Here is a 27,701-nt window from a genome sequence, read left to right on the forward strand (position 1 = left end):
CGTCGGTCCGGCTGTCAACCCTACCGCACAAGGTCTGCAGCGGCAGCCGCCTCCTCCGCCTCATATGCCCGCGCCCGCGGGGGGGACCCGCGCCGACCAATCAGGGGCGCCGCCGCCCTGAATGACGGCCTGAGGCCCCGCCCCTGGCACTGCAGCTGTCCTCCAGGCCCCCAGCCTCTGCCAAGGGGGAACGCTGTAGGAGGGGGGATCCCCGAGATCCCCGCAATGAGGAACCTGGAGACCCTCACAAAGTGTGTGTTGGGGGGGACCGCGCCTCCGAGGAGGGGGCTCTGAGGGAGGGAAAGCCCAGGAATTCCCCTCACTGCGGGGGTGTGCCACGAGGGAGAGGGGTGCGCTGCGGGAGGCCGACGGCTGTGGGGGAAAGCCCGGTAAACCACTGCAACAAGGCAGGGGGCCCAGAGCACCTCGGTCCGCAGTGAGGCGGGAGGGGGAGCCTGCGGACTGTGTGGCCTGCTGTCCAGGAGGGGGAGCTGGAGAGGACCCAAGAGGGAAGGAAGACCCCCACAATGAAGAGGGGTGCTGCAGAGGGGGAGGGGCCCTGAGGCCCCCTCCCTGTGTGTGTCCCCCCTACCCCTACCCAGAGCCACGGCAGAGCCACCCAGTGAGACGTAACTGCAGGAGACACATCACAGCCAGAGGACTCAGTGTCACACACACGACCACCACCCAGGGAGCTCAGACACTGGGGGCGCACACAAACACCACCCCATCACACAGCCCCAGGCGAGACGCACAAACACGGAGAAGCGGAATGCACACAGCTCTACCTTCCACACCCCATCATCACGCCACAACAGAGTCAGAGTCGCAGTCACAAAGTGCCATGCAGACGCACACACGCCCTCAGAACACTGCTTTGAAGACACGCACATTGCCCACGCCACCAGACCTGGCCTTGTCCCACCTCACGCAGAGCCCCGAGACCATGCAACCTACGGACCTAGGGACCAACACACACCCACACTCAGCACCATGGCACACCAGGAGCCGCACACTGCCTCCACACGCCGCCGGGGACTTTGTGGACACTGATGCAGGGTCACACAATACACACTCTGGACGTGAGCAAAGGCCCACAGGGCAAAACTGACAGATCACGGTTGCTCATGGTTGGTGACAGACAGAAAGGTGCTCACGGCCTCCCACATGGCACAGAAATTCGCAGACCACCCCACGATGCCACCCCACACACTCCCAGGCTGTACACATCACCCATTGGGGTACCATCACATACACCCTTGCTGCACCTCCAAACACACGCCAGTGCCACACACACCCCATCTTGTTATGTGTATGCACACACACAGCCAGCACCCACACCCGAGACCTGCCACATATGCACAGCACTCCACAAGCCACCCCCTGGGACAGGAGGACTCATGGCCTCCCACCTCACACCTTTGCTCTGGGAGGAACATTCCAGACTCTCCCTCCGGAGAGTAGAAAGGTCCAAGTGCAAGAGAGAGCCTGTCCTTTCAGCTTTCCCAAAACGTGAGTCTCCCCTCCACTTATGGGAGTGGTCGTGGAGGGGACACAGCAAGGGGCATGGGGTGAGCCTGGTGCATGGGGGGCGGGTGGGGAAGCTTGGGGACCTGGTCAGGGAAACATGTGAAAGGCTGGAGACCAGAGTGAGAAACATGGAAATGGAGACAGAAAGTCAGAGCCAGAGAGATGGGCACGGGCAGGGAGACAGGGCCAGAGAGTAGGAGGCAGGGAACCAGTTCCTTGGCTTCCCCCAGCACCCAGAAACCTCGGCCCAATCCTGTGCTCTGACCCATCCCCTTCCCTCTCTGCTGTCCCTGTTGCCATGGTAACAGGAAGGCCGAATATGCAGCAAAGGAGGCTGGGCCTGCAGACCTGCCCTGTCTCCATGGAGACTGGGGAAGGGGGGAGAGCCACATCTTCTAAGTCAGGTAGTTGGCCCCCAGACCCCTCTCCCCATTTGTACCCCCTACCAGGGGGAGGGAGGGAGGACCTGTCAACATGTCCTTTCCCTGTCCTGACACCTTAGCCTGCAGACAGGAGCCTGGACCATGGGGATGGGGACTGAGGGATGGAGAAGCCGGGGGGTGTCTGGATCCCAGGAGATGCTAGGCCCTCTCTTCCTGCTCTCCAGCTGAGCTCAGAAAGACCTCGGTCCCCCACACCCCACCCTAAACATGCGCTCCCTCCTCAGACACAAGCCTGGTGAGACTGATGACTATGCATCGTGCTCCCAGCAAGAGCTCTGCGGAGGTTGGGGGGGACTTAAGAAGGTCACAGGGATGGACAGCGACAGGGGAACTCAGCACGAGAGACAGAGAGACCCGTAAGCGAAATGGATACACAGTCCAGAACCAGAAAGAGGCAGATACAGATGGACGAAGACAGAGAGGCAAAACACAGAGAAGAAAGAACAAACGGAGGGAGACAGAGAAGCAGAAGTACTGTGAAGGTGATAGGGACACAGGGACCCAGATAGCCAGTCAGAGACATGTTCAGCAAACTGGAGAGACTCGGAGATAAAGGCTGGGGAGAGACTCTGGCCAGAAATGGGGAAGGGGATACGTAGGAATGGGGAGAGATTCCTACGTATCAGAGAAGACTAGCAGTGTGACATTGGGACTGAGGTGGGGAGAGACCAAAATGTCTGCAATTATATTCCAGTCTCTCCACACACTGACAGTATGGCCCAAGAACAGAGACATCCATTAGAGTTTGTAAAAGATGTGGAGANGCAGAAGTACTGTGAAGGTGACAGGGACACAGGGACCCAGATAGCCAGTCAGAGACATGTTCAGCAAACTGGAGAGACTCGGAGATAAAGGCTGGGGAGAGACTCCGGCCAGAAATGGGGAAGGGGATACGTAGGAATGGGGAGAGATTCCTACGTATCAGAGAAGACTAGCAGTGTGACATTGGGACTGAGGTGGGGAGAGACCAAAATGTCTGCAATTATATTCCAGTCTCTCCACACACTGACAGTATGGCCCAAGAACAGAGACATCCATTAGAGTTTGTAAAAGATGTGGAGACAAGAGACACTGAGACAGACACAAGCTCACCCCCACGCCTGTCCCTGAGGGGCACACACATGCAAGTGTCTGAGACACAGAAGGGGCTGGATGGAGACTGGGGTCGCTGGGTGACAGGCAGGGCTCCGGGGGCGTGGCCCACCCGAGGACTGTGCGAGCAGGCAGGCCCTGCGGGGAAGACAGAGCAACACTGCGGCCCGGTGCTGAACGGACAGCTCCCTGATCTGGGCCACCGCCGGCCGAGCCTCTCTCCCGCGCCCTGCCCCTCAGTTTGGCTTTGCTCATCGTGCTAGCCCCCTCCCGTCACCATCTAGTTTTCTGAGGCTCCTTCTCTCACCTGTCTCTGCTCCACCCGTCCCTGTTTTTCTCAGCCCCGGCTCCCAGGTGTCGTGCCCTTCCTGCTTTATCTGTTTCCTCCTCTGCCCATCTCTCCCATCCCCTTCTCCACCCTATCTCGTCCTTTCCCCTGTCTCTCCCCTTCTTTGTCCTTAACCCTCTTTCCTTATCGCTCTCTGCCCCCGCCCGGTGGTCTCTCACCCACCTCAGTCTCTCACCATTCTGTCTCTCTCCCCACCTCTCCACCCTCCCCTCTACTCGGCCTCGTTTTGGGCTCTTGCTGTGTGACCTTCATTTGTCCTTTCTCAGCTGCAGTTTCCACAGAAACCTCCAGCGGGGTGGGAGCAGGCCAGGACGGAAAGCAGACCCACCCTTCTCCCCCGACAGGGATTTACCCCTCCTCTCTTAGGGGCTGGGGAGTACATTCTCAGCAGAAACGCAAGGTCACAGTCAGAGACATTTGAAGATGACCTCATGGAAGTGTACACACACATACATATGCACTTGATTACGAAGTCGCCAAATCACCCCTGCCCAGGCACACACTTTCCACCGCACGCACGGGCCACCCAGGCACACCACACGGAGCCTGTCCTCCCCAGCCCCATCTGGTTTCTGTCTTTCTGTGCCGGTGTTTCCTGGTGTCTCCGCCTCTTCAGATCCCCGCATCGCTCTCCATCTGTCCCAGGGTCTTTGTCACAGCCTCCTTCTGTCCCGAGAGAAGGTCAGTGGACAGGGGTCAGCTGCCGGGACCTGGGCTGACCTGCTGGTCGTGGGCAGGGCGGAGGGCACAAGCGACCGTCCAGTCTGTGGTTCTGAGCAGGCTCCCTGGGGGCTCCAAGCCTTTAGTGCCCTCACACCCCCAGGAAATAAGATTGGAGTATTCCCAGTTTGGGGGTTTTGTTCTCTTTTTTTATTCCAACGGGGCTGGGGTGTGGCTGGGGGAGGTCTCATAGAAATTCCGAAGTTTCTCCCCCCAAAAAAGAGAGAAAAAAAGAGGCAAGGGGCGCCAGAGGACACCCATCTGCCCAGAGGCCCTCCTCCAGAAGTGGGGAGCGGCTCAATTCTTGGGAACCCGAGCAGTCCCAGGATGGGGTTCTCCCGGCAGACTGCTTTCCGCTTCCGGGGAGAGCCCTGTGGTCCCCGGCCCCTGGAGGCCTCGGCTCCCACGCTGCTCAGGTCCGCAGTGGGGGCCGCAAGCGGGTCCACGGCACCGTCTGGCGAGTCCACTAGGGGGCGCAGACAGGCTCCTGAGCTGGGCCCCGACTTCATCTGGACCCCAAGGCAAAATCTCGGCGTCCGGCCCGCAGGGGCACAAGTCTTGTCCCTCGCTCACTGTGGAGGCCGGGACGGCCGGGGTCTGGGGTGGGCCTGTCCAGATGCCTGTCTGGCCCATGGTCACTCGTGCTCAGCCAGCTCTCGGGGGCCGGGTCGTGGCCGGGGAGGACTGGTAGCCTCGGCGGGGGCGCCCAGTCCACGCGGGGGCACTCCGGCCCCAGAGGTCCGCAGGGCCTGGATGCGCCGGCACTCCTGGCAGACGCGCACGTGCGTGCAGGGGGTGGAGGTGAGGGGCCGGGACACCCCAGGCGGCCCGGGGTCATCCAGGAGGCGCTGAGGGCCCCCATGTGCGCCTCCTGAGTCCCCGCCTGCGCCGGCCGAGTAGAGCTTGCCGTTGCTGAGGCGCATTTCACGGACAGCTCGCAGCGACAGCAGGGCCCGACTCGGGCCCCCCGGGCGCCGGCGCCGGCGAGAACGCGACGTCTTGCGGCAAGACACCGCGTGCCGCAGCTCCTGCAGCATCTCCTGGCACACAGACACCTGCAGGCAGCAAGCGGGGGTCACTGGCGGCACGCTCCCCACTGTCGTGCGCTCCTGGCTCTGTGTTGGTCTCTCGCCTCCCCCAGCTTTTCTTCACATCCCTCTCCTTTTCCCGCCCTTCTCTGTGAGTCCCCACTCTCCCTGCCCCCCCTTCTTCTCCTCTTCCTCCACCTGCCCCCCATCCTTTCCCCTCTCCCCTCCCGGTTCCTTTACCCGCCCCTCTCCTGTCTCACCTCTCCACTTCTCAGTTCCTGTCTCTACTCTCTCCTGTCTTGTTCTCATGTGGCTTGCTTCCTGGACCTGCCCTTCCCTTTCTCTCCTTGCCTTTTCACTCTGAATCCTCTGCCTGCCTCTAGTCTTTCTCCTCCTCTCTGTTTTCCATCTCCTGCCTCTGATTCAGGCTGTCGTTGCTGGTAGGCATATTTGTTTAGCACCTCTTGGGTGCCAGGCACTGCTCTGGGCTCTGACGATCAGCGGGGAAACAAACAGGTGGTTATATTCCGGTGTGTGGACGTAAAAACAAGCAAAAAACCACCACACACACATGCAAATGTGGGTAGTATGTGAGCTTGTGATGAGTGCTTTGGAGAAAAACACAATCCCCAAGAGAGGTGGGGTGCACGGGTGGAAAGTGGCGCTGAATTTCAGTAAGGGGCGCTTAGGGAAAATTCATTAAGAGGACCTTCCAGTGCCCTGTGCAGCCTGGCGGGAGAGTGGGCAGACAGTTCAGCAGGACCAAGGTGCCCAGGTGCCAGGGCTGTGGCGGGCTCAGGGGCTGTGAGAAGGGGGTGTGCAAGGGGGAGAGGGGTGGGCGAGGTTAGAGGAACAGCGGGGGCCAGTCCCTGCAGGGCCAGGGCACACTGAGGACTTGTCTGCTATTTGGAGTCAGCTGGCAGCCTGTGGAGCGTGTGGAGCAGGGGGTGCTGGGCTCTCACAGGATCTCACTCTGGACCTGGGTTCCCAATGGCCTGCAGGGAGGGCGAGGGCGAGGGCAGGGAGGCACCGAGGGTGCTGAGGAGGGCGGAAGGGATAGGATTCTGGGTACAGTATTTTGAAGGTGGGGCCAGCAGGATTTGCCCAGAGATCAGATAGACGGTGTGAGAGACAGGGAGGAGTAAAGGGTGACTCCCCACATTCTGGCCTGAGCGGCCAGAATGACGGTGTTGTCTGGTGAGTGGGCAGGAAGTCCCTGTTGGACACGTGTGTTATGAGCACTACCTGCCAGACACCCACATGGAGATGTCGAGCACTGAGTTGTGTTTCTAAACCGGGGGTCTGGGGAGAGGTCTTGTGAGATATACATTTGGGGGCTTTGGAAGGCAGCCCCCAAGACCTCTCCCCCAGAGCTCCCACCCTCCCACCCACAGATCAGGGTTGCTGTGTGGCCAACAGCACAGCAGGCCAGCTGATATGCTGGCCTCTGCCTGGCTCGCTCTTGACCGCTTGAGCTGGGAAACCTGCTGCCATGGCACGGACACGCACACGGCCCTGTGGGGAGGTCCCTGTGCCAGGCACGGAGGCCTCCTGCCGGCTGCCGAGTGAACGACTGTTTTAACCATGGTCCTTAAGTTTCTGTATCCTAGGGTGGTTTGACATCTTCAGAATCTTGTTGACCAGGGAGGGACTGCCCCTCCCAGAGGGAGCCAATTCTGAGACAGCAAAGGGTTAAGGGCCACTTTCCACCTGCAAACCAATGAATGCCAAGTCCACATCCCAATCACCCCGGGAGAGCCCGCTGCCTGAATCACCTGGGGCCAGGTGCCAAACCACTGGAAACCCCTCCTCTGGCCCAGAGCCCGCCCACATGGCCCATCCAGGCGGTCCTGTGCTGTGTCCCCTGCCCTGCCTTGTCTCTCCCACAGAAGCCCCAGGAAAGGCTCTGGCCCAGGCTCCCCACCTCACTCCTGCTCCTGCCCAGACCCAGTGCTTCCCCAGGTGGCCTGTGTGGCTCTGAGGCCCCTTCTCTCAGGAACTGTAAGTAATAAATTCTTTCAGTGGCATTTTCTCTCCATAAATTAAAGCCACTTCGTAAATCAAAATCCCACAGGTACATTTGGAGACAGCAAGCCATCCTACAAGTGGTCCTCCAGCCCCAGTGGAACCTTCAGCCAACATCCTGACCATGACCTTGCCAGAGACCCTGGGCAGTCAGAATCTCCCAGCTAAGCTGCTCCCAGATTCCTGACCCACAGAAACTGTGAACTGATAGGTTCGCTGTTTTAAGACACTAAATGTGGGGACAGTTTGTCACATGGCTGTAGACAACCGATACAGGAGTCCTTGGCATCGAGGTGGTTTTACAAACCACGTGGCTAGATGGGATCACTGAGGAGAGGAGAGGTAATTCCAGGCTGAGCACAGGAGTCCCCACGAAGCAGTGGCCAGTGAGGGAGGAGAGCGAGGCGGGCGTGGGGCAGCCGGGTTTTGAGGACAGAATGGTGGGCCACGCTGAAGCCTACTGCCACCTCACACGTGATGAAGCCTGAGACTCAAGCACTGGATTTCGGACGTGGAGGTCACTGGTTACAAGAAAGGCTTCAGTGGAGAGGAGGTGGGGACAGCAGCTGGCCTGGAGTGTGTCCAAGAGTGAATGGGAGGAGAGAACTGGGAACAGCGAGGCCGTCAGCGAAGGGGCGGTGGAGTGGTGGCTGGGAGGGGAAGCGGGGCTGAGAGAGGGTTTCTGAACGGGGGAGAATGACAGCACATTTGTACGCTGCCGGCCCCGACCCGATGAAGAGGGCTCACTGACAGCGTGGAGGCAAGGAGGGCGCCGCTGAGGGGTGTCCTGGGGAAGGTGAGAGCGGGAGCGTGGGCCTTCACGGAGTGAGCACCAGGGCACCAGGGCACCAGGGCACCAGGGCGAGTGGGGACAGCAGGAGGGGGCGGAGATGGGGGGTGGAGCTCTGCCCGCTCTCCTGACGCCTGCTCTGCTCAGGGCAGTCGGAGTAAGGTCATTAGCCAAACGTGAGGAGCGGGAGGAGGGGCTGGTGGCTGGTGGCCGGAGGCGAAGGTGGGAGCCCCGTGGGCGTGCAGGGCACAGGTGGGTCTGGAAGGAGGAGCAAGATGGCTGGGCAGCACTGGAGGCCCGAACACGGCGTGACCAGTCGGCAACTCTGTTTCTTCCGCCTCGTTCTGCTACATCTCCGTCACCTCTCTCCTTTCTTCTCGCTTTACCTGCTCTGCCTCTCCCCACACCCTTCTCACCATTCCCATGGCATCTTTGTCTTGGCCTGTGTCCCCTTCCTCCTCTGTCCGTGGATTCTCCCTGCAACCTATCTGCTCTCTCTGTGTCCTCCACCCCTGGTCTCTTCCAGACGCCCTCACTTCCCTGGCTCCCTGGCTCCCTGGCCCCTCCTCACCACCTGCTTTCCTCTGGTAAGGCCCCCAGTGCCACAGTCTTCATGCCCCTCCACCCCCGGGGTCCCACTGCTCCCCCACACCCTGTGCCAGCCTCCTCACCTCTTCCGACTCTGCCGACCTCCGCGTGGACCATATGAACTCCATGACTGCCACGAAGACAGCAATGATGAGGCCACAGATGAGCACGACAAAAATACCACCAATATTCTCCATGCCCAGACCTGGGGGTCAGGGGAGAGCCAGGGTTGGGCTGTGTGGGCACCGGGGCTGCGAGGGTGCTCTGGAGGGCACAGCATGCAGGGTGGCTGACCTTTAGCTCGGTGGTCCTCCTCCTTGGGGCACCGGCCCCCCTCCCACCACTTGCGCTTCAGGATCTCCAGCCGGTTGTTCTCCTGCAGCTGCAGGATGGCCAGTGTGATCTCGTCCCGGAACGGGGAGCCTGGACCGGGCACACGAGGCGGTGGACTGGTCATCGGCCCCGGAGCCCTGCCCACCAAACCCCACCTGCTCCTTGACCCCGGCCCCTCCTCCCGCCTCTGCCACTTCCCCAGGGTCACCCCGGTCCGCTTTGGAGTCTGAGCCTTTGGGTCTGATCGCTCTCCCCAGCAACCACACTGGGCCATGTCCGTGTCCCCTCCCCGCAGCCACTGGCCCAGCCCCCTGGGGCTGCCCCTTCCGCCCCACCCCGGCTCTCAGCTCCAGCCACACTGGCCCCCTGGCTGTCCCTCCTCGAATCCTCCAGGAGCAATCCCACCCTAGGACCTTTGCCTCTGCCTGGGATGTTCCTTCTCTTAATTCACTCAGGGCTCGGTGTGTGGGGTGGCACCTCAGGGGGGTCTTTTCTGACGAACTTTATTTAAAATGACACGAAGCACTCTGCTTCCTGCCAGTCTCCTCCCCTAATTTACTTCAGAGCAGTCGTCACCACATGACACCATGTCACAAAGCTGTGTTCATTGTCGGTTTGCTGTCTGTGCCCCTAGGGGAGGGCAGGAGGGTGCGGCCTGGCAGCGCCCCGCTGTTCCCCAGCATCCGGCACAGGCCTGGCCCAGAGCCGGGCACCAGACAGACCTGCCGAGGGAGTGACTCCCAGCCACACCTCTCCTGCACCCTGGGCCACCTCTCTCCTCCCCTTAAACCATGCTTGGACCCCAGACACCCATGCTTGCCCTCTCCTGTGCTCGTTCATTCACCACGATACTTGAGCATCTACCAGGGCCAGGAAGCTGGGATACAGGCTAGTGGGGTGCTCTGTATTGCTCAGGCCCCCAGCAGCGCCGCCACCATACCCAGCGGCATGCCGATGCCGTAGCCCTTGGTGTCGAGGAGGCCCCCGATCTGGGTGAGGTTGCAGTTGAGGCGCCGGTGGTACTCGTTCATGGTGGACTCGAGCAGGAAGGCGTAGCGAGAGTTGAGGACTCGGGCAATGCCCTCCTCTGTGCTCTTGACGAACACGCTGGGCTGCTTCGACTGCATGTAGTTCCACATTCGCTGGTATGTCTGATACCGCGAATTCTGGGCAGAGCGGGCAGGAGGGGAGGAGGTGAGGGGCTTTCCGTCCCCTGCCCTTCCCCTGAACCCTGCTGCCCGCCCTCCAGTAAGTCCCCCTCAACCCAAGAGGGAGCAAGGAGACCAGAGGGAGACAGTGGGGAAGCCAGAAGAACAGCTGCTCATGGCCAGGCCCAAGTCGTCCCACATCCCTCAGCCCAGTGAGGCCCCAACGCCCAAGGCCTTGAAAGGAGAGGCTGTGGTCTGTTTTTCAACCCTTCTCTGTCTGCCGTCCCTGTGCCTGGCTCAGCCTGGCACCAGCCCTGTCTTCCCGGTGCTCCCAGGTCTTACTCATAGATCCTGGGAGCAGATGCTCACCCCCAAACCTAGCCGGGGCCCAGCCTGTTTCAGGAAGACCCGAGTCCATGCCAAACAGGACCGCTTACTTCCTATCAGCCCTGCGGGAACCTTCTGGGAGTGACTACTCCTGCCCTTGCCACCCGGTGCCCACCCTGCATCCCCCTCTTTGACCTGAGGTCCAGACTCCTTCCCTCCAGGTACCTCACAGGCCCCGCCCCATTGCTCAGCAACCTCCCAATCCTACTCCTGTGGTTTCCCACTTGGGAGCTGACCCTGCCACCCACCCGAAAGACCTGAGAACTCACCCCCTCCTCCTTTCCTGCCCACCCTTCAGCCAGCGGCTCCTGGCCAACTCCAGCCTTCTCTCCAGACCAAATGCCCCAGAGGGAACGTCTAAGCTTTTAAATGGGTTACCCTTCAAGTGTTTCCACATCTCTACTTAGAGGATTCAATTTCAGCTTTATCCTGGCATTCAAGGCCTCTGCAGTTTCTTACTCAAAGCACCTTACCAGGTTTGCTTTCCTCTTGAGTTCTTCCTACCTCCCCCAAATGTAGATGGACAAGCTGCCTTCACCTTAAAGTGCCTTCCCCCCTTCTCTGCTGGCCCATATTGCCAGGCCTGAACCCACCCACCTCCAGGGCCCACTTGGGGCTGCCCAGCACTGATGGGACATTAGATCCCACACCTGCTTCCTTCCCCACATTCTCTGGGTGAAAGTCCAGTGTCCCCAGCCAGACAGCAAACTCCTCATGACAGTATGAGTGTGTTTTCTGCTCCCCAGCCTCCCTGGCCTTCATGACAATCAGTTCCTCTGACCCCGGAGGGCTTGCCTGACACCACGCCTGCCCGGCTGCTATGTGTGGCAAGGATCCCGACACCAAGCCCAGGTGACTCTGGGGGTTGCACCTGGAAGAAGGTCATGGTGGAGCCAGCGTGGATGGTGCCGTACTCAATGTTGGTCTGGTCCGCCAGGTCGTCAGCCGATTCCACAGGCACCTCCATGCGCTGCACGGTGAGGAAGGCGGCCAGGTTGGCCGTGTAGGAGGAGATGATGATCAAGGTGAAGGCCCACCTGAGGGGTGGGAGGGGTGAGCTACAGGCCAGAGCCACCCGCCCGTGCCCATGGGCCCCACTGCTGGTGCCCCCACAGTGACCCGGCATCCGGAACACTCAGTGAGTGCTGACTGGTGCAGAGACTGGGGGCCCAGATGCTGAAGCCAGACTCCCTGGGTTTAAATATTGCTTCTAGAGACATCTGCTTCCAGACACAAGAGAATAAGATGGTCTAGAAATATCTTCCGCCAAGAAAAACTCAAAAACTAGACAGAATATAAGAAACTACTTAAATATGCAGGACAGCAGGCATCATAGGACTGTGATCCCCGAGGGAAACAGACAGACACGTGAAGTGAGCTTCGCCATCACTGAGCCTGCCGGCTGGACCTGCTTTACAGACTGCAGTGCCGGGAAGGAAGGAAAACCCAGCCTGGCCGACTCGCTGAGTTGTGGAGGTGGAGATCACAAATCCAAAAGGCCAAGGTGGCTGCAGTTTGTGGGCTGGAGAACCCCAGGGGAGAGCTGCACAGAGACAGTTCCAGAAATTGCATGGGGTCCCCTTGCATCTTTGGCTGAATGTCCATCTGTAATTCCAGCAGCCAGACAAGAACAACTTTCAAAGAGAGAACAGCTCCCAGGCCTGGGAATCTTTTGAGCTCTCTCCATCCAGAGACAGCTCATCGGCTTCATGAGACATTAAGCAGACACCCAAAAGGAAAACACATTAGAAACAGAGTTAAGTTAGCCCTAGAATAAAGGCTACATACACTAGATCTGCCCCCAAAGAACTTAAAAACAGGACTGGAAAGGACAGAAATAACCTAAAAGTAACTTGACTGTCTGCCAGAAAAGGTTCAAGACCTTTGAAGTGATACATTCAACAATGTAAACACTGTAAAGTCCACAATGCATGTCATTCAGTAAAACGTGTACCGGATGCACAAAAGCACAGGAAACCGTAACCAAGCACAGCCAAGAGTAAAATCACTCCATCAAAACCGACCCAGGTTGACAGAAATGAGAAGGACATTAAGCAGCTATTACAAATATGTTCTTAATGCTCAAGGATACAAAGAAAAAGGTGGACAAAATGCAGAGAAGCAGAAGATACAAAACAGAAATGAATGGGACTTCTAGAGGTAAAATACACAATGCCCAAGAGGAAAATTTTACTGGAAGGGATTACACAGATTAGACGTTGCGGCAGAAAAGAACAGGGAATTGGAAGAAAGCAAACAAATCTATCCAAAATGAAGCATAAAAAGGAAAAAAATGACTGACAATGGGCACAGAGACCGACTCGCCTGAGGAATAATATCAAGTGGTCACACGTACATGGCTGGAGTCCCAGAAAGAGAGGAGAGAAGGGAATTACAGAAAAATACAAATTTGTAGTAAGGTCCAAAATTTTTCAAATTTGATGAAAACTACAAATATACAAATCCAAGAAGCTCAATAGACCCAATGAACACATAATATACACACAAAACACAACAAGGCACATTGTCAATTGCTGAAAACCAGCAATAAAGAGAAAATCTAAAAATCAGCCAGGAGAGGGGGGAAATATATTAGAGACAGAGAATCAAAGATGAGTGACAGTAGACTTCTTGTCAGAAAGTATGCAAGCCAGAAGACAAAGCAACAGTGTGGTAAAAGGAGAAAAAAAAAAGCCCACCGACCTAGAATTTCGTATTCAGGAAAAAAGATCCTTCAAGGAAGACAACACACTAAGAAATTTTTCATACAAACAAAAGCTTAGAGAACTAAATGCTAGCAGGCTTGCACTTGAAGAACTGCTACAGGAAGTTCTTCAGGCAAAAGGAAAATACTAGATGGAAATTCGATGCACATGAAGGCATGAAGAGCACCAGGAATGGAAAATATCATAGTCCTCATTTAAAAAATTCATCCAGTAGGGGGCGCGCGAGAGGCAACCGCATACTGGTGTTTCTCTCCTTCACTTCCTCCCTTCCCCTCGGTCTACAAATAAAAATCTTTAAAAATATTTTTTATCTAAAATACATTTACTGTTGAATTAGGCACACACACAGATCTAATGTATTGGGGTTCATAATGTAACGTGGGGTTCATAAGATAACTAGAAGTAAAACTATGTCAACAGTAGCTCGAAGGATAGAAGGGAGTTGTGGTAGTGTATAGTTGTAAAGGACTTACATCTGATGTGAAGTGTCATAATGCTACTTGAAAATATATATTTTTTTATTTTTTAAAGGTTTTATTTATTTATATTTAGAGGTGAAGGGAAGGAGAGAAACATCAATGTATGGTTGCTTCTCGTGCGTCCCCCACGGGGAACTGGTCTGCAACCCAGACATGTGCCCTGACTGGGAATCGAACCGTAATCCTTTGGTTCGCAGGCCCGCACCCAATCCACCGAGCCACACCAGCCAGGGCCTTGAAAATATTTTATAATAATTAAAGATGCATATGGTAAACCCAGAGCAACTACTAAGAAAAACCAAGCAAACAAGTTTAATTAAGCCCTGGCTGGTTGGACATTGTCCCACAAACCAAAAGGTCGCCAGTTTGACTCCTGGTCAGGGCACATGCCTAGGTTGCAGGTCAGTCCAGTACCTCGGGGCACATAATGAAAGCAACTGATTGATGTTTCTTGCCCTCTCTTTCTACCTCCCTTCCTCTCTCTCTAAAATCTAAGTAAAAAAATAAATCAAAACTTAAAACAGAAGTAAAATTAATCAATCAAAAGCAAGCATAAGACAGAATTTTTAAAATCGCAATAAATCCAAAAGGAGAGAAGAAAACAAGGGAGACTGGAAGAAAGAACAGATGGGACAAATAGAAGACAAACAGCAAGTTGGCAAATGTGAACCTGACCATGTCAATAATTACGATAAAGGTCTCGATCACGGACTGGCGAGCTGTGGCCTGCAGGCCAAATCTGGTTTGCCATCTGCTTTGGGTACACAAGCTAAGAACAGCTTTCACACTTTCAAGTGATTTAAAAGACAGCAAAAGAAGAGTAATATTTCATGACACGTGCCATATAAAATTCAAGCTGCAGCATCAGTGTCCATAAATACAGGCTTGCTGGAGCACAGCCACACGCACTCGGGCATTGTCCCTGGCTGCTTTCACACACCATCAGGGCTAAGTAGTTGTGACAGGGACTGCAGGGCCAGCGAAGCCTAAAATATTTACTGTCTGGTCTGAGAAAGAAAAAGTTTGCTAACCTCTGCGCCACATATGCTTCCTAGAAGAAACCCACTTAAGGCCCTGACTGGTGTGGCTCAGTGGATTGAGCACCGGACTGCAAACTAAGGGGTTGCCGGTTTGATCCCCAGTCAGGGCACGTGCCTGGGTTGCGGGCCAAATCCCCAGTAGAGGCGTGAGAGGCAACCACACATTGATGTTTCTCTCTTTCTCCCTCCCATCCCCTCTCTCTAAATCTAAATAAATAAAATCTTTAAAAAATATACAATATATAGGTAGGCTGGAAGTGACAGAATGGGATAAAGATATATTAAACATGAGAAAGCATGGCTATGTTAAAATGAAAGGTAACTTCAGAATAGGGGCTGTTACCAGGAATAAATAGGGACATTATATAATGACAAAGGGATCAATTAATCAAGAGAACATAATAATCCTAAACACTTATGCCTCTAATTACAAAGTTTCAAAATGTATAAAGCAAAAGCTGATACAACTGAAAAGAAAAATAGATACAATTTCTCCACAATTACAGGTGGAGATTTCAACATGCCTCTCCCAATAATTGCTAAAACAAGTAGACAAAAAACCAGTAAGGATACAGAACACTTGAATAACACTATCAATCTACTGGCTCTAACTGCCATTGACAAAGGGCTGCACCCACCAACAGCACATTCTGTTCAAGTGCACACAGACCAGCCACCAGGATAGGCCATACGCTGAGCCACAAAACAAGTCTCAATAAATATCAAAGGATTAAAATCCTACAGAGAATGTCCTCGGACCACAGCGGCACTAAACTAGAAATCAATAATGGAAAGATCTCTGGAAAATCCCCAAATCCCGGCTCCATCACTGTCTAGCTGTGTGACCTTGGACGTGGCTGTGAGGGGACTACAATCATGGCCCCTCCTCCCAGGGCTGTTGTGAGAGTTACGTCTGTGCAAGCGGGTGCTCTCACTGTCCTGGTGACGCAGAAGAGGGACCCTCTGGCCTGCCTATGGGGCCCCAGGCAGCCGCTGTCTTTCCTGCTCTGTCCCTGTCTGTCCTGCTGCCTGGCAGGTGAGAGACCGAGCTCCCTGCAGATGGTTCAGATCTGTGGGGCCCAAAGACAGGTGAGGGCTCCCAGGCTACACTCCCCCCCCTCCAAGCCGGGAGTGAAAATAGCAGCTGTCCTTCCCTGAGCACAGGTGCACGGGGCTGTGCACGGTGCTGGGGCAGGGGTGGAGAAGAGCATAAAGGATACACAGTACAGCCTCCTGAGAAAGAAAACCAAAACCCAACACCCAAGGACCCAGCGTCTGACACCCCCTCTCTGGAAACCATGTCTCTCCAAACCCACCCTGTGGGTCAATGTTGTCACTCACTCAGGATGGACACCACAAACCACCCAGCCCCTGAAAATACAAGGTAGCTGATAGGCAGTGGTGCAGGGGGTGGCTGGGAAGGAGAGGCCATTCACTGAGACAGAGTAGGGCAACACAGATGGGGAGTTTAATTGGGGAGTGAAGATGTGAGCTCGGTGTTGGATAAGGTGTTAGGGAAGCCACTGGGCACCCATGGAGAGGTCCGGACATGGGAATTGGGGAAGTGTCATTGCCAAATTACAAGAGAAGCCAGTTTTGGACGAAATGGCCCCGGAAGTACAGGGAGGTGGAGCTTGCTAAGGCGTGGAGTGCTCTGGTAGCTGAAGGGAGCGAGGGGTCCAGCATCAGGTCCCTGACCACGTGGCCCGGCCTCAGCCGGGGGCACGGTCCCATACACGGTTACCTGAGCCTGTCTCTCGGGTGCATCAAAACCAAGGTATTTCCACATGGTTATGACAGAAACCGACATTTCTAGAAACGCACCAGTTACTTGGATTGAGGAAGAACCGGATGTTTTGTTTGAAACTTTGCCACGAACCCTTTGCCATTTTGGGGATCTCACTGCCGACAGCACAACCCTGCTCTGGACCAGCCACCTGGCCAATCGCCCCATTCTCAGCGACTGTTACTGGGTCAATGTACTCATCCACCAACCCCTTCAGTGTGTCCAGTCCCGGGTGTCGACATAATTCTATGAAACGGGCTCACTTCCTGTAATTCCAAACCTGCCCGTGATGCGTAGGCACAGAGACCCGAGTAGTGCGGTCTGCCTTGCATCGCAGTCCTAACCCAGCATTTCCGTATCACTACCCTGCCATTTTATCATAAATCACTCCCCTTTCTTCCCTCTCGCATTGCAATTGGGACATTTTATGGACTTGATTTAAATCACATGTATAGGTAGATGTTACCCTTGAAATTCATCAGGGAGAAAGAGGGGACGTTACAAACCATCAGGTGTAAGAAGAGGGCACTGGGTGTGGGGGCGCTGAACACACTGGTGTGGAGGGGAGAGCTCCATGAGAGGGGGCAAGGATGAGACGAAACAGGACCCAAAGACGCAGGTGGAAGCTGGGGCGGGGTGCAGCGCGGCGTTTCTGGGAGGATGGCGAACTGGACATATTAGCGGAGGGGTCCCGCGTGACCCTGGTGGAGCTGGGGGATGGGGAGTCAAGGTGCTGGCCAGATCTGCGGTTGGGCGCTTCCTCGCCAGGTGGGTGTGAGGAAGGGACAACTGGATCTGAGGCGTTACGGACAACGGCAAAGAAGCCACCCACGTGAACAGACGTGAAAGCAGGCAGGGCTCAGAGAACAGAAAGAGAAGGTCAAAGAGGTCATGGGAGTGATCTGGGGAGAGCCTGAGAGGGACGCAGCTGCGGTGGGAGCCATGATTCAGTCGGAGACACTGATTCCCAAGGCAGAGCTGTGCCAAATGATAACTGGACGCGGGAGATGAGGGCCCAGGCGGTGGGTCCTGGCCTGGTTGCCGCTGTTGAGGTGGCCACCAAGTGTGAACGGGCACTGGCACCCACGCCCACCACCCTGCCACTGGCTCTGACCTGCTGAACCATCGGGCCAGGGTCACTCTTGAAGATGAATTAGCACCTGTTGACACATCTTCTGAACAAGCAAATGTGTGGTAGGGCTCGGGTGAAAATGAGGGAGCCCAGGTCAAAGGAGGGAGGGGTGTGACCGGGGGTTCCCAGCGACAGCGATGGGCAGGGGCAGAGGCTGCCCAGCTGGAGAAGCTGAGATGACTTACAAAGAGGAAGTTGCTGCTTCCCTAGCTGACCCGGGACTCGGCCAGACTTGTCACGGCAGGTCCCCTCACACCATTTCAGCCACCTCCTCACACACATGCCTCTTCCAGCCTAAATGTTCTTCCCTCTCGTTGAACAGATGCCCCTGGTTTAGGCTTTAGGACTCAGCCTCATGTCACCTCCTCAGGGGGGCCTCCCCTGAGCACCCTATTCTCTACTGTCCTCTTTCACTGCACCCTATTTGGCTTCTCAGTGCACAGTTTATGTGCATCGGACACATCATTACTTAAAAAGGTAAATAACTTTTACGCGGGGTGCGTAGGAAGCAGAGAAAAGCAACGCCCCCTCCCCGACAAAATGTCTTCATCCTGATCCCTGGAGCCTGAATGTTCCCGAAAGTTTAAATGGGTCTTTGCAGATTGAAGTTAAGGATCTTGAGATGGGGAGATAATCCTGGATTAGCCAGTGAAAGCCCAGGGATCCTTCTGAGTAGAAGAAGGAGTTCAGAGTCGGAGAGAGAGAGATGTGAAGATGCCGTGCTGCTGGCTTTGAGGGGGTCCGGGGCCAAAGGATGCATGTGGCTTTTAAATGTTAGAAAAGGCAAGGAAGTGGGTTCTGCCCTGCTGACCTCCAGAGCGGCAACAGAATAAACTTAGGTTGTTTCCAGCCACTAAATTTGTATAGCCTGTTGCAGCAGCCCTAGGAAGCCAATACAGAGCAGGACACTCGAAATAATGCAAACCCCAAAGGGCCAGGAGAAAAATCATGGTGACCAAAAAGTTTCAAAACCAAGAGACCCAGGGAACTGTAAATGATGCCACATGGCAGTTAATCCCTCTAAGTTGGGGGGAAAGAAAGACCTGCCACCATTACGGTTAGTTTGGAATTAAACAAGTTCTGAATTAAGCAGTATCTTTGGCACATGTTCTTGGCATAAAACACAACGTCCCTGTGTTTATGTGTCTGTTTACTTATTTATTCTCGGCTCCTCTGCGCCTTGAGGGCTGGTTCGACACCTGAGTGCCTGGCACAGGGAGGGGCCCGACAGCATCTGCTGGGCGACTGTTGCTGATGCGGGAATTGCAACTGACAGGAGGAGGTGAGGAAGACGTGCTCCTTGAGAAGGCCCGATGCCTGGGATGGTCCTGGAGCAGTCGCCAAGGCCCGGGGAGCAGGGCTGGGCTCAGGCAGCCCCAGGGGCTTAGTGGCTGGTTAGAGGCATCGGGGCAGGAGCCCAGCTGGCTCTGCCCTGCCTCTAGCCGAATGCACGCTCTGTAGGAAATCACTCCCTCTCTCTGGGTCTGTCTTCTAACAGAACCAGGAGAGCATTCCCTGTCTTAGGCATTCTCCTCGGTTTCCTGTGGTTCTAATGAGGGGAAGGAGGTGAGAAGAGTTACAGGAACCACAGTGAAGCCCAGAGGCCATTCGGAAGATGGGTAGCGAGTCCAAGTGCCTATGGAGGTCAGGCCAGAACGTAACTGAAGGGGAGAGGGGACCCAGGACGGAGGAACAGACATCAGCGCCAGGCGGAAACACCAGCTGAGCGCCACCAGGTCTTTCAAATCCTCTAGAAGGGGAATCTGGAGTTGTGAGTGAATTTTCCCACTGTTTAAATGTCACCGACTAATTTTTAAAAATTTTAAACTGTGGGCCAAACTGACAGCATGAGTTGTTGGTGTCTGCCCTCTGACATGTAGCTTCTCAGAGCTTGTCACGGGGGGCAAAATAGGTCCTGTCCAAGCTACTGGGGCTCTCGGGGCTCCGAGGGACCAGGGGCCCTGTCTGGGCCTTGGCCTCAGGAGGGCGAAGGCAGTCCCGGCTCAGGGACTCTCAGCCTGCGTGACCGCCAGGGCAACGTCCGAGACCGAGACAGCACTGGGACTGTTCTGAGTACGGCCCCTCGAGTCAGCAGAAGCGCTTTTCCACAACATCCTCTCCGAATCCTTACAACCTGATACACACGCATTCTCATCCCCGTTTCCCAGATGGGGAGCCTGAGCCACGCAGAGGGAATGCAGCTCACCAAAGGTCACTCAGCTACTGAGTGGCACAGCTGGGACTCGGCTCACCCCACTCCATTCCCTGCCACGGAGCTGGCAGTGGGGCCCAGCGATGCACCCAGGCCTCAGAGTGGCCCCTCCCAGCCCCCGATGGGCAGACAGAAAGCCTCTCACCAGACTCCACTGACGCAGCGAGTGGACAGCGCCCGGGGCATGATCTCCGAGCCCTGCTGCATGAAGCCCCCGACGGGGAACCAGAGGCTGTTGCCCAGCGTGTACTGGTTCTCCAGGATGTGGGGGCGCGCCCGCAGGCACGGGTGTGGGTTATACCACTCGTAGGGGCTCAGCCTGCGAAGAGACATGGTAGGGGAAGGTGAAGGGAGTCAAGCAGCGCGGGGAGAAAAAGGCAAGAGACAGAACACTGGGATCAGGAGAGACGAGGGAGAGACAGGAAACGCAGGGAAAAGAGATCAGGGCACGAACAGAGAGACACACCCACACGGAACAGGTAGAAAGAGAAACACATGCAGAGATGGAGAGACACAGAGAAGAGGCAGAACGAGACAGAGAAACACAGAAAGACAGAAAGAATGGAAGGGGAGCGGCCCAGAGACGGACAACAGAGCAAGTCAGAGCCGCAGGGTGAGATGCAGAGACAGGGAAGAAGGGAGGGTGCAGGGAACCCCGGGCCCTGAGTGGAGGTGAGGAGGGTGCACACAGACAACAGAATGAGCAGGTCGGTCATGGGCCCCGGGCCCCCTCCCCCACTCTTCCTGGGCAGCAGGCAGTAGACTCACCTGGCGGCAAGGAACAGAACGCAGCTGACAGCCAGGTAGGCGAGAAGCATGAAGAGCCACACGGCAGGGGAGAAGGGGTCCAGGAAGGAGAAATAGCCAGGCTTTCGCCCCTGTGGGGAGAGGGAGTGAGACCCCGAGCCGCGTCCCATCCCTCCCCCCACCTGACCTGAGTGCCCGCCCCTGCTCCTGCCAGGGGCTCTCAAGCCCAGCCGGCCTTTCCCAGGTCCAGCCTATAGACTCTACTTCCCTTGGGGATGCAGCCTCTGAGCCCCACTGCCAGGCCCTGCCTCCAGCCTCCATGTCTCTGTGGGAACCATACCATGTGCACTCGGTAGAGGATGCTGATCCCCAGGGTCATGAAGGGCTTGGAGAAGTCAATGACCTTTTCCCGCTCGGCCGTGATGGTGAACGCAGCCACAGCCAGGTCTGCCTTCTGCTGAAGAGGAAGCAGGGCAGGGGCAGAGGGGCGGCCAGGGAGACAGACGGGGAGTTAGGGAGAAACATACAAGGAGCAACCAAGAGAGAATATCAGAGACTATCGGAAGCCGAATGAGGGGTCAGGAGCCTGGGCTGGCTCCAGGAGTGCCCAGATTGGACCCTCCCCGCCTCACGTCTCCTGTACGAGGCTCTGAGGGCCTATTTCCTGCCTGGCTGCCCCAAGGCGTCTGATCCTTCCCATCCTCCTGTCCAGTTCATCATTAACAAGCTGCTTTATAAAACCTCCCCTGCCCCTCACCGCGCCACCCCAGACACACGCCACTCCAGGGCCTGGAGAGAACCTGGGATTAGAGCCGAGCTGCCTGCACAGCAACCCACGCGGCACCCTCTGGGGACCTTGGTTTCTGCTGTCTTGGTTAACAACAGGCAGCATTTGTCACAGGCTTACTCCGTTCCAGGCGCCATGCTGGAGAGCATGTATAGAGATCACCTGTGCACGTCTCCTAACAGCTCCCTGGGGGCCCCACTTTATGGACGGGAAACTGAGTCTCAGAGGGCACAGGCGCTCACAAGCAAAGGCAGGAGCTATGACCTCTACCCTCCTGCCTGGCAGGCACTCGCAGCCAGCCCGTGCCCAGCCCCCCTGAGACCATGATGCTGGGGAAGGTGCACGTGGCCTTGAGAGAGGCAGGGGTGCCTGGGGTTCAGGTCTGGCGCGGGGAAGAGTGGGAGTGTGGGGGGCAGGTGAGACAGAGAGAGGGTTGGGGCTGGGCACTGGCCGGCACACCTGGAATCCCTGATTCAGAAGGGCCATCTCGCTCCAGTCCAGGGGACATTGCTGGCCTCTGGCTGTGGGCAGGACACAGGCTGGGAAAAAGCCCAGCACTGCTCACACCCTCGGTACCCCCCAGAGACAAACATACACACTGCACATGTGAGCACAGTGCACAGTCACGTCTACACCACCACCACCATGAGCTTGCCATGCCATACCCACACGTGTGTGCCCAGACCCAGGCTACCAGTGATGCACTGCCCACGAAAACACAGGCAGATGCATGTCCCACACGTGAGTGTAGGGAGGAGCGGAGACACATGGGAGTGGGTATTCCCTAGAAGCACAAGGCCCACGTGTGCACACACGGCCCTCACACACATGCATGCATGACGGCCACATCAGGGCAGAGCCAAGTGCTGGGAAGGGCTGGGCGCGGGAGTGGGGAGCCCCAGCTTGGCCCTGAGCTTGCTGGGTGACCTCGGACAGCGGCTTCCACATCTATGAGTCTCAGTTTGCTCACATGTAAAATGGGGGTGAGGGTCGGGACCTGGCTCCCAAGATGTCCCTTTCAGGCATAATGACTCCACCCACCAGACCTCAACCAGGCCCTGGCACTGACTCCAAATTCAAGCAGAGACCTCCCCCTGGGGCTGAAATAAGAGTCAGGGTCCTGGCCCTGGCCCTGGCCCAGGGGGAGACAAGTCCTCACCCCAGGGGCTGAGGCTGAGAGCACATGAGGCAACACAGGCCCAGGCGCGGGTAGAGGCACAGGCTGAGAACAAAACCAAGGTCAAGGAGAGCGCTCGTGGGCCCAGGATGAAATCCAACCAGAGGTGAGACAGGCCTCAAACACAATGCGATGGTAGGGAAAGAGGACAGACCCCAAAGATAAACCAGGAGTGAGGGGTGGCACCGGTCAAACCACTACTGACTCTGGGAGAGGGAGAGGTGGCAGCGGCCTCTGTGTGACGTGGGAGCAGTGGCAGAGCCCCAGAGCAGGACCCAGAGTGGTGAGGTGTGGCAGGGGCCCAGAGCACGGCTGGAGGCTGGGCTCAGAGAACGCTCTCGGGGACACCTGGTTGCTGGGAGTGAGGAGCGTTTTCCCCTCCTGTGCACTGGTGCTTGTATGACTAGTACGGGGACTGTTCAGGGATCCAGTTATTCTCACGCAGGCACAGGAGCTGTGCCCTGGCAAGGCCCTCCTCGGGGGCCCAAGTACCCATTGCAGAAAGCAGGAGGCAGTGGCCTCTCAGAGACGGGGCCGAGAGGATGTGGTGGTCCCCAGGCCGGGCACTCAGGAGCCCACTTCTCCCTAAGGCCTGCCCAGCTCCTGGCCCCTTTCCGTTCCGTCCCTGACCCACTCACCAGCTTCCTCACCCACGCCTAAGACCTGGTCTCAGGCCAAACGCCCAGCCAGCTCGCTTCTTTTTCCCACATTCTCCACGTTTCCTCCAGTGGTGAGGACAGCAGCTCTGCTTCCTTGATCTGTCCATTTTGCTCCACCTCCCCGCCTGACCCAGACCACCGGAATCTTTCTGACAATGGCACCAGCCTCTCTGGCCTCCCTGTCACCACGCACAACCCCCAATCCAAAGAGAGAGGCCTCTGTTTAAAACCCACCAGTGGTTTGCCACNCGGGGACTGTTCAGGAATCCAGTTATTCTCACGCAGGCATAGGAGCTGTGCCCTGGCAAGGCCCTCCTCGGGGGCCCAAGTACCCATTGCAGAAAGCAGGAGGCAGTGGCCTCTCAGAGAAGGGGCCGAGAGGATGCGGTGGTCCCCAGGCCGGGCACTCCGGAGCCCACTTCTCCCTAAGGCCTGCCCGGCTCCTGGCCCCTTTCCGTTCCGTCCCTGACCCACTCACCAGCTTCCTCACCCACGCCTGAGACCTGGTCTCAGGCCAAACGCCCAGCCAGCTCGCTTCTTTTTCCCACATTCTCCACGTTTCCTCCAGTGGTGAGGACAGCAGCTCTGCTTCCTTGATCTGTCCATTTTGCTCCACCTCCCCGCCTGACCCAGACCACCGGAATCTTTCTGACAATGGCACCAGCCTCTCTGGCCTCCCTGTCACCACGCACAACCCCCAATCCAAAGAGAGAGGCCTCTGTTTAAAACCCACCAGTGGTTTGCCACTGCACCTAGGACCAGACCCTTTCATGGCCCAGAAGCTATATGTGATCTGAGACCCACCTGCCCACTGGCCTCACTTCATAGCCCTTCACCTCACCCACTCGGCTCCAGCCCATGGTGCCCGCTGTTCGCTCTGCAGCAGAGCAGGCTCAGGGCCTTGGCACGTGCTCTTCCCCAGCTCTTCCTCACCATCCAAGGTTTAGCTCCTACCTCACCGCCTGGGCCCTCCCACGGCAGCCTCCAGACCTCTCTCATTGCCCATTACCTTGTCGTACATCCTGTTTAGCACTACTGGAGATGACCGTTTGCTTATTAATGGACTATTTTTGCTACTAAATTACACAAAGTCCTTGTCCAGCTGGTTAGAGGTGTACCTCAGAGCCTACACAGGGTAGGTTCCCAATAGATACTGCTTGGTTTTGACCCAGTCTGGCCTCTCTGAACAAGCCCAAAGCTGCTCTGGCCCCCCGGTGAATCCCTGGGCCTCTGGCTGCCCCTCTGGTGCCCACTACTTTCTGGCCCCTGCACTGGGGAGCACACCACTCCCTTTGCCTGAGACACCCCACTGTGCTCTGAAGAACTGGGCCCCACCCACCCCTCCAGGGCCCCCTCAAGCCTTCCTTCTCTGCAGTGCCTTCCATGCCTCCCCCCACACATATGCCCAATACCCCCTGATTCCAGCACTTGGCTCAGTTTGGAAAATATCTGTTAGCGCCTCTGCCTCCACCTCCGCTACTAAACATTCAAAGGCAGGGCCAGCTGGACTGTCCTGTGTCTCCCCTGCTGGAAGCCCAGGAATGTCACATTTCCTCTGGGGGCCTCGCAGGGGCTCCTGGACAGAGACCTCTCCTTCCCTGCACCATGGAGCCTCCTACAGGTCCAACGCTCACACCCACACAGTGTTCACCCCGGGGGCCAGAGCTCCGGGGCTGCCCCACCTAGAGCGTCTCCTGTAGTTCCCAGAGCAACCACTTTACCCATGAAGAAACCGAGGCGCAGTGAGGATGAAGACTTCACTCTAGTTGATTCCTGGACACAGAGCCATGCACCCCCCGAGGGGACTTCACCTGTCTGCTGCTCCCACCCCTCCTTCCATGCCCAGGGCATCTGAGGCCAGGGCCCATGAATGCTGAGTGGCCAGAGGAGGGAGCGAATCCTTGAACCTCCTGTGAACATGCAGCAGACTCAGCGGCTTCCACCCTCTCCCTAACGATGCCCCAGGCAGAGGCTGGGAGCACCCGACACCCTCCTCGCTCCTCACAGCACCTGTTCTCAAGCCCTCATGACTCCACAGCCCCAAACACTTCTGGAATCCAGCTGCTTCCCTCAGCCTCCACAGACCCTGCCCAGGTCACGTCCTGCAGGACTGGAAAGCCTGTCTTTGCGACCGGGCCACCCAGCAGGCAGCCTGAGGAAGCCAGGAAACAACCACCAGGCACACCAGCCCCGGCTGACCCTCTCAGCCAGCCCCGCTGAGGCCCTGTGCCCTCCTCTCGCCAGGCTTGTCCCCCAGTGCCGTAGAGACAAAACACCGTGTGTCCCTCTAATTCATGTTGAAATCTTCACCCTCTGTGAAAAGGCATTTGGATGAGGGCCCTTGGGAGGCAATTAGGTCATGAGGGTGGAGCCCTTGAGAATGGGATTAGTGTCCTTCCGAGGAAGGCTCCTCGGGCTGTATGAGAGGACACAGGGAGGGGACAGCTGTCTCCGGGCCCTCGCCAGACACCGAATCAGCCAGCACCTTGATCTCGGGCTTCCCAGTCTCTAGAACTGAGACAAATAAATCTCGTTTATAAACCACCAAGTCCATGGTGTTCTATCCCGGCTCCCTCTGCGGCAGCCACTCTGCCCTTTGCACCTGTTCCTTCATTCGCTTACCCGCTCGACAAATATTGGCGGAACACCCACCACTGGCCACGCACAGCTCTAGCTTTGGGAGAACAGCAGTGAATACAGACACGTTGGCCAGAGACAGGCACTCTGAAGAGAAATAAAGCGGGGCAGCCCGGCCCAGGCTGGCCGCCCCCCCCCCCCCGCCCCGGCAGGCAGGTCTCAGCACAGACGGGAAGGAAGGGTGGGAGACAGGCAGGAGAAGACCTGGGAGAAAGTTCCAGGCTGCAGGGCAGTGGGTACGGTCCCTGAGGTGGGAAGTGACTGTATGTCCTGGGTGGCTGGGGCAGAATGGGAGGCACGAAAAATGCAGCAGAACAAGGTCAGAGCCAGGCAGGGTCTTGCAGGCCATGGCGAGGGCACTGGATTCTACTCCCAGGGTGATTCTACTCCCACCTGAGAGTGGGGGAGGGGGCGGTGGCAGGGTGACTCGATCTGGCCGCTGTGAGAATAGACCACAGAAGCAACGATGGAAGTGGGGGGCTCGGGGGTGAATTATGACAGCCACGAAGATGCTGGGGTGGGACTGAGTGGTGCGAGAGAGGTGGTCACATTGATATGGGTTTCATCCCGCAGTGGGGACAGACAGATTCTCAAATGCTTCCAGTTCCTTCCAGGCTCCTTGCACCTTCAGAACCCCCTTCCCACCTCCTCCTCTTCCCCCTTCACTGCCCGGCGGACACTTGTTTCTTAGAGGAGACCACCCTCCCCAGGGAGAGCCCGACAGTAGTCTAATCCCTAGGATGAAATCAGAAAGAATTCAGATGATGAGCCACCTGCAGAATGACAGGGCTGCTGTCTACCCTTGATCTCAGCCAAAAGGCTGGGAAGTGATGACAGGTGGCTGTCTGACTGCCTAAAAGCCAGCCAAACCACTGTGACTGTCCCCCGTCCCCCCCCCCTGCCTAAACCTGCCCCCTCCGCCAGCTCAGGTCAAGCTCTGGGCGGCTCTGGGCGGCCACGTTTCTGCTCTGCCACAGGCTTTGTGCCGGCCTCTGCCAAGAGGGGACACTCGAGGGAGGCTGGGGAGGGAGGAGAGATCTGCCCCTTCCAGGCTACTCTCAGGCCCCCAGCCGCCCTTCTGCCCCCGCAGCAGCGGTTCTTCCCTGGGTCAGCAGAGGAATCCCGTCTGCAGCTTCCTCACACCTGCAGCACGGGCCTGACCTCCCTCCCTCCCTCCCTCCCTCCCTCTGTTTCCAGTGGTTTCTTTGTTCCTTCAGAACTATCAATGTAGTCACTGTCTGCCTTTCAGGAGGAAAGGTGAGGCCAAGTCCAGCCCCCCCCCCCTGCCTCATTATGTAAATAAAGTTTCATTAGAATACAGCCGTGCCCATCTGTTTACACATTGCCCATGACCGTGTCCCTACAACAAAATGGTTGAGCAGTTGTGACAATATGGCCCAAAAGCCAAAAATAGTTACTATCTGGACCTTTACAGAAAAAGTTTGCTGATCTCTGCTTCGGAGTTCAATTTTACCCTCCCAGCTACTTAGAGATGACTTTATTCCTAGAAAATAATTCTCTTCATTCAAGTATCTGGCATGTCTCCTGGCCGAGTCCTGACTGACGCAAAAATGACAACACCCAGGTAGCATGAATGCTCAGGCCGCTCCGTCTCCAGGAGGCCCAGTAGTGAGCAGTTTCTCAAAGGGAGAATCTGCAGAAGCAAGCAGGGTTTGCTCCAAACCCCAGAGGCCTACGCCGTGAGTCACCTCTGGGTGACTGCATCACTACCAGCCACCGGCTCTCCTCACATCCCTGCACCTGCTGCGTCAGCAGCCCAGGTGGCAGATCGGCTTGCCCATGGCCGGCCCTGGGCCTCCCTCCGAATGAGAAGCCAAATGGGTTGTTTGGTAAATGGGCTGAAGTAGCACACTCTGAACACCCAC

General features: G+C 56.7%; 1 protein-coding gene across 3 annotated transcripts in view; it reads right to left on the reverse strand.

Annotated features, from left to right (window-relative positions):
* Positions 1-4,264: 4,264 nt before the first annotated feature.
* GRIK5 (glutamate ionotropic receptor kainate type subunit 5) overlaps positions 4,265-27,701 on the reverse strand; it is a 51,599-nt gene continuing 28,162 nt past the window's right edge. For 2 of the 3 annotated variants that reach the window (XM_037065482.1, XM_037065480.1), the window contains 8 exons: positions 20,896-21,012; positions 20,577-20,686; positions 19,954-20,127; positions 11,305-11,470; positions 9,839-10,064; positions 8,860-8,988; positions 8,649-8,770; positions 4,265-5,189 (listed from right to left, as the gene is read on the reverse strand). In XM_037065482.1, coding sequence (XP_036921377.1) covers positions 4,770-5,189; positions 8,649-8,770; positions 8,860-8,988; positions 9,839-10,064; positions 11,305-11,470; positions 19,954-20,127; positions 20,577-20,686; positions 20,896-21,012 — 1,464 coding nt within the window. In that variant the 3' untranslated portion in view covers positions 4,265-4,769. The remainder of the gene's footprint in view (positions 5,190-8,648; positions 8,771-8,859; positions 8,989-9,838; positions 10,065-11,304; positions 11,471-19,953; positions 20,128-20,576; positions 20,687-20,895; positions 21,013-27,701) is intronic. The other variant, XM_037065481.1, reaches the window with a different exon arrangement.

Source organism: Sturnira hondurensis, unplaced genomic scaffold, assembly GCF_014824575.4.
Source record: "Sturnira hondurensis isolate 20B ecotype Veracruz unplaced genomic scaffold, ASM1482457v3 Scaffold0015767, whole genome shotgun sequence".
In the NCBI taxonomy this organism is placed as follows: domain Eukaryota; kingdom Metazoa; phylum Chordata; class Mammalia; order Chiroptera; family Phyllostomidae; genus Sturnira; species Sturnira hondurensis.